The sequence below is a fragment of the Trichosurus vulpecula genome, chromosome 5 (assembly GCF_011100635.1).
Source record: "Trichosurus vulpecula isolate mTriVul1 chromosome 5, mTriVul1.pri, whole genome shotgun sequence".
In the NCBI taxonomy this organism is placed as follows: domain Eukaryota; kingdom Metazoa; phylum Chordata; class Mammalia; order Diprotodontia; family Phalangeridae; genus Trichosurus; species Trichosurus vulpecula.
The window spans coordinates 93,936,567-93,943,251 of NC_050577.1; the positions used below are offsets into that span (position 1 = coordinate 93,936,567).

Consider the following 6,685-nt stretch of genomic DNA (forward strand, 5'->3'; position numbering starts at 1 on the left):
CTCCCATGGTTCTCCTCTCTCTCAGCCCTGCCTCCAGACCTAACAATAATTTGGTAGAAGAAACTTTTAATAACATTTTCCCATTTAAAAAAAATACAGTAACAATTTCTCCATCTGTCTCATTCCATCTTGCCTTGCCCTTCCTGGGGCAAAGACAACAAAAGGGAAGGGATAAGGAGTGCCAGTGTACAGAGAAGTGGATTAAGTACTGTTGGCCTGCTCTTGTTCAAAGAGAGCCATGGCAAGCTGACCCCGGCTACCCAATCCCTCCAGATTGCTGAGCCTACAGCGATGGTAGAGTTCCTCACTAAGCCTCGGGCTGCAATCTCGAAGTGAAAACCTCTGCACAAGGCCTGGCTCAACTGCACGAAAAAGGTGCAGTCCTGAGAAGCGTAGAAAAACATCTAGCACCTCTAGCCCCTCGAGGGCTTCTTCTTCTTCCTGTCCAGCCAGTTCCCCGGCCAGCCGGGCTCGAGCTGCTAAGTAGTCAGCATTGTAGAAACACCCCTCTGAAGAGGCCTGCCGGTCAAATCGGCCTCCAGCAGAGGCCCCCCGAGGCTGATCGGGACCGGCAGGGGAGGGTGGATCAGGGCCAGCCCCAGGAGGCCCTGGAGGTGATTTCAGTGGGGCCAAAGCAGGGTTGAACTCCTGGAAGTGGACAGGGAAGAAAGCCTGCCAACCTGAGATGGCATTCATGCGGCAGCGATTGAGAACATCAGGCCCAGGCCTTGTCCACACAGTAGTTAGGAAGAAAAGTGTATCTACTGGGTGTTTTTTTGAGACCACATCCATGAGCCGCACCTGGGAGGGTGCCTCAGCTCGCACAGCAAGCCAGGCCAGTCGTGTCCCAGGGTGTCTGCGCTCCAGCTCAGCTGCTGCTGCCTTCACCCCTGCAAAGGGGTCTGGGGCCCCTCGACCACCCTCCCGTGGCCCATAGACCAGCAGCAGGGTCAGTAAAGCATGCTCCCTTGTTTCTAGGACACCAGCTGCAAAGGCCTCCAGGAAGGCAGGGGCAGCAGCAGCTTCTGTAGGCAGAAGGGGCAGCACTAGCTGTACCCTTGTGGCCTCGGTGACATAAGGCATAGGTAGGATTTCTACTCGGCTCAGCGGCCGAAGTAAACTGACTCTTCGTGCTAGGGCTCGACGGTGCCCACGTTGGGTCACAGCCTCCAAAAGGAGGTCCAGTGTATACTCCATGCCCCGTGCTGGGTCAAAGCGGCGGTAACCGTTGAGGAGCCGCTGTTTTCGGAAGCGTAGGCGGGGCTGGTAGCGCCTATTCAACTGTTCCAGAGCAGTCTCCACAGCATCACCCACATCTGCCCTGCTGGCCCCCCGGAGTGGGCATTTGGGGGCCCCATCTGCACAGGAGAAGATGTGCTGCTCTGTGAAGTAATCCCAGCCCAGCACCTCAAAACGGGAGCGTGGAGTAAAAGGGGCAGGGAGCCCCACTGGCCAGCTCAACCCTGCTTCACCCTCTGGGGTCAGCACTGTCAGGTTTCGGATCTGTGCCTAGAGAGAGAGACCATAACCTGTCAAAGCCTTGTGTAGCTAGGGCTTTCTAAGCTCAAATTCACCTTTTGGATGAAGAGTTAGGATCCCTCAGTTTCAAGCCTGGCCCTGCCATTCGTTAGCCACAGGAATTTAGGCAAATCATGAAACCTTTTTCCTCCATCTGTAACTAACCCTATCTACTTCACAGAGTCAGATGATAGAAATGAATTGTTTTGAACAAAAATTAAGAGCACTAGAGAAATACCAACTCTGACCACCTTTTCTCCATCATCGCCAAAGCCAGTAGCACATCCCTATCACAGCTGGGCCCTTTTCTTGCTCCTGCTTTATCTCCATTCGTCTATATATGGTTTCCACCACCCGCCCCACAGTTTACTGGATCTGGTCTCAGGACCTTGCTTCTTTGGGACATCGCTACAGGTCACAAGTCCCCAGGAACAGGAACAAAAGCTTCTCTTCTTAATAAAGAGAAACTGCCAGCCTTCCACTCAGCATTCCTATATCCAAATCTCCCTGAGCGTTTGCTTGTACCCCTCTTACTCCTCACATAACCTCAGATACTTAAACATCCGTGGGCTCACCCATGAGCTTTCTCTCTAGTCATCTTAGACCTGGACACCACCTTCTTTTTAGTTCTAGCCTAGGCCGCTGTTTCAGTTCATCCGGATGCTTTCTCAATGTAAACCCGTTTCATTCTTTTATCTCCCATCTCCCTGGGACCAAAGCCACCGCCTTGTAAACGATCCCCAATCTTCTGACTCACCTGCAGCTGCTCTATCTCCCTGTAGGCCCGGTCCAACTCTAGGGCGCTGAAGCGCTTGTGCAGCCGATACATGAGCGTCCCATCGGAGACGGGGTGCACAGCAAAAGCACTCAGGAATGCTGAGCTTCCCTCCTTCTCAGGGTCCCTGTTCTTGGCCAACTCAAAAGAACGATACTGCTGCCCCTAGAGGGACAGAGGAAAGACACAATGAGGGTGCAGACTTCTCCACTGCTCCTTAAGAGTCTCTCACCCAAGAACTGCCCTTTTCCCTGCTGGATTATTCATCCCTGGAGATGTAAAGGAGATGGGGGAAGGGGACTGTAAATTCACTCCTGTCATACCTCAACCTCTTTTCTGATCTCAGAAAGGAGAGGTCAGTAGCTAAGAATACCCCATTCCCTTAAATAGGCCTCCTATTCTCCATGGAATAGCCCCATCTTTCTAGACTGGAAGGGTGGAACATACCCAGGAACTGTCCCTTTCTTTCCAGGAGAGGGTTGAATGTATAATAGTAGCTCTTACTCTTTCTCTGGGAGAACAGCAGATGTGTTCATTAAGGGGAGAAGATGGTTCTTCTCTGTGGTAAAGGCCGTATCTAGTAAATTCCCATCCGTTCAATATTATTCCTGTCTCTATTGGTCAGGGGTCCCCTGCTAGTAATTGTGATGTCTCTGAAGTGTTACAACTATTGCAGGGGAGGTGCAAATTAATGCAAATAGGGACTGGAGGCAGGATGGCTTTTGCTGAAAATGCACGTAGCTGCTAAACTAAAGGTTGTGTTGGCAGCAGCTTCTACAGAGATGGATTGAGTCAGGCTCAGGATCATCCAGGAGACTCTGATGAGCCTCCTGAAGCCTGAGGTTATAGGAGGACAGTACCTGGTGCTGGGAGACACAGCCGATGCCCAGGGAGTCAATCAGGCAGCGCCCAAGCCACTCGTCAGGACGGGCACTGAGGATGTCTCCACGGCAGCCATCCAGGTGGGGCCGCAGCCGGAGCAGGAGGCTCCTGGAGAGCAGGTAGCCAAAACCACCATGACAGTACCGGGCCTGCTCCCCTGCACCAATGAACTCCTCGGCCCGCCCCAAGTACAGGTCCTGGTTGATACTAAGGTGGCCGGCAAGCGCGGCCAGGCGAGGGGCTTGGACATAGGTGTCATCCTGCATCACGAAGAACCAGTCATAGTCAGCGCCAAAGTGAGTGTGAAGGTGGCGCAGGGTCTCTGACATGAGCCAGGCTGGGCGCTCATCCCCATGGGATACCACCTGCATCCCAGCTGGTGCCCTGGCACCTCGCTGCCCTGTGAAATACAGTAGCCGAGGAAAGTAGTGGGCCACGGTGCGGTTCACGGCCACTGCTAGTGTGGACAGCGTGGCTCGGGAGGTCAGGACAGCCACGAGTAGCCGTTCACGAGAGCCCAATTCCGTCTGGATATACCGTGTCCTGCAGAGAAACCACTGAAGTCAAAGGACCAACTTCTCAACTCTCCAGAGCCCTTTTGAGATACAGTTTGTCCTTCAGATTATGCTACCTTTGGGTTAGGCTAGGGAAGAAGGAAGAAGAGACAATCTCTACTGACACTCAGTGGTATTTACTGATTAGAGAGGCACCCTGGCATAATAGTCAGAACTGGCCTTGGAGTCTTTAAGTCTTGTACCATACAAATCAGCAGGGTGACCGTCATCAGTTAACTTTCAGTGTCCCAGGCAACTCTCAAAGACTGTAATTTAACAAGCTGCTGATCTGTTTCACCAGAGGGAGTTTTCACATTGGGAATTCCTTACACTGGTGAAATTATGAGTTCGGATCAAAAAAAGGATGACTGAATACCTGGCACCCTAAGTGTTTTTATAGGTTTACTGAACGTGAACTAGATGTCCCTCTTGCCTTCAAGGAGCTTACAAATTTGACCTCTTAGAAAGCCAAAGTAAGGGTCTTGTATCTCAAGAACTATACAGAGCACAATTCTCACCTGAGCACCTTCTTGTATGGCTTATTGGGATCCCTGTAGTATGGAACAATCCGGGGCTTGAAGTCTTCATCACTCTGGCCAAGCTGGGTCCTTGAATCCAGCTTCCGTGACCCCCCAAGTTCCCCCAAAGCCTCCACACAGGGGTCATCACCCTCACCCTGGATCCAGGAGACCCGTAAGAGGCTCAAACTGCATCCCAAAGACAGTCCTAGGAGGAGGGGTAGTGCTGGCCGCAGCAAAGCCAGAAGGGAGCTCAGTCGCATGATGGTGTATCCTGGGGCAGTGATGCCTTCCCCCAACAAGGGGCACAGCCTCTGGGATCAACTGGACCGAAGGTTATATAGCCTGGGGCAACGCTAAACTTAAATCTTTAAGTAAGGAACCTGCAGTCAGTGTGGTGTATAGCACAGCAGAGGAGGGGTGCTTCCAGGATCCAGCATTTCCCAGGGAAGTTCAAGACAAAATCAGGACCCAGGAGCTTCCCTTGAGCATAGCCTGGCCTTTATTTTCTAGCCCCCTCTGATTCCCCAGCTGTTAGAGTAGAAAAATTTAACTCTTGAACAGGAAACAATTAGGCCTGCAATTAGCTTGACAAAGTTCCACAGCTGGGATCACAGTTTGGTCTTTTGGTGAAAGATGAGAAAACCAAACTTAAGGACCAGATTGCTGGTCCTGAGACAAGGAAGGAGTGAGAGCCACAAAAACCTGCAATCTAGACCTAGTGCAAGTGGTGGCTGTAAGAGATGAAAGAGGCATAAGAGGAGAGATTCATGACACTTCAAACCGAGAGCCACCAACCACAGTAACTAACCTCAGCCCCAACCCAGATTTGCCTGTCCTGCAGAGTTCCAGGTTCTAGATCAGCCATACCCTAGAATTCTCACTTTGCCTATCTGCTGGAGACTGATAACAAGAAAAGAGTGTCTGGCTCTCCTTGCCTTCCCTTTAGTGATGTGGGGAAAGGGTAGCTTAGGGTAGTCTACCAGTCAAAAGTGACCAAGAGCTACTAATATTCTGTATCTGAGAAGAGGTTCCTGAGTGAGGTAGGCAAGCTTGCCAACTGAGCACCCATACTGTCTCAAAAGAGCCCAATGGCAGGGGGCATTTTCCTGGAATCTGGCATACTCTAAGGCAAGCTGCAAAGAACAGTTTTGCCTGGCCCTTTTTTGAGCGGAACGGAAGAGCCGGGTTCCAGTGGTTTTTGCTGCATGAGCTCTTTCTACCTATAGAGATGTTGCTACTTAAATAGCAATGTGGTTTTAGACCAGTCACTTCCTCTCCCTTTCCTCATCTGTAAAATGAGAGCGTTGGAACGGATAAGTCCCCTTCCAGCTCCAGACCGAAGAATCCAAGAGAGATTCAAAACACCAAAGAAACCAAGGAAGGTGAAGCGACTGTTAAGTCTCCCTGCAAGGGGAAGCCCGGCTCAGCTAGCTTCGGATGCACGTACACTCAAAGTGAGGCAAGCGTAGCTCTACCTCCCAGACGCCGGTGACAAATACCAAGTCTGCACAGAGGAGACAAAGATGCGCCTGGGTTTGTCCCGGGAGACCGCTGGAGACCTGTTCTTTCAAGAAGCGCTGGGGAAGCGGCCGCCAAACAAGCCGTTGGAGAAGTTATTTCCTTTTTTTTTTTCTTCCTTCGTTCTTTTTAGAGGGGGAGAGGAAAGAAGGCAAAGGGAGGGGGAATCCTGACCAGGAGGGTCTTAAGGCTGGGCAGAAGCTTCGGGGAAGACAGCGAACCTCCTCCCAGGGAGTCAAGTGAAGCGGGCGGCTTCCAGGCCCACCGACCCGGGGAGAGCTCGGCCTCTGCCTTGTTGGGGACCCGGACGGGTAAGGGGACTGGGGGGGGGGAGGGGAGCAGCCTAACTTCCACACAACCCAGGGGAGATCCCGAGCAAAAAATGGAGAGGACCTGACGCTGTTCTAGAGGATGACAAAGCCCGAATCGCGACCGCAAGACACGAACGAACCAGACACCAAGGTCCGGAGACTTGCCGGCTCTGCTACTGCCACCGCTGCCACCTCACAGCCCCCTGGGCCCGCTCCTTCCTCTTCCGCTTCCCCGGTCACTATGGTGACCGCATCCGGCGGCTCGCTCCGGGCCGCTTGCCTTCTCTATGGTTCTCTCTGGGTCGCAGCACGCATGCCCGAACAGGACGGAGAGGCGCGGCTGGGACAGTGCAGCCCAGAAAGAACAGCGCCCCGCTTCGGGACCGTCGGGATCAGCACGTCGCCCAGAGAAGAGCTTGGTGACTCAGTGGGGACAGAGCACCTCCGGGTGACAGCTCAACCCCTTGACGACAGAGCAGCCCCGGGAGGCCGTCCTCGAGGACAGTGCAGCCCAGGAAAGACAATAGGGCCAGAGTATCCCAATGGGACAGAGTACCTCCGGATGACAGCGCAACCCCTCGAGGACGGAGCATCCTCGAGGACAAA

The 6,685-nt window shown here is 52.8% G+C and overlaps 1 protein-coding gene across 1 annotated transcript; it reads right to left on the reverse strand.

The window, feature by feature from the left end:
- Positions 1–49: 49 nt before the first annotated feature.
- CHPF2 (chondroitin polymerizing factor 2) lies at positions 50–6,317 on the reverse strand. The gene is made up of 4 exons (XM_036760012.1): positions 4,248–6,317; positions 3,154–3,718; positions 2,276–2,458; positions 50–1,509 (listed from the first exon to the last, which is right to left on the reverse strand). The coding sequence occupies exons 1-4, from the start codon at positions 4,508–4,510 to the stop codon at positions 202–204; spliced, it is 2,319 nt and encodes a 772-aa protein (XP_036615907.1). The 5' UTR covers positions 4,511–6,317; the 3' UTR covers positions 50–201.
- Between the last annotated feature and the right edge of the window lie 368 nt (positions 6,318–6,685).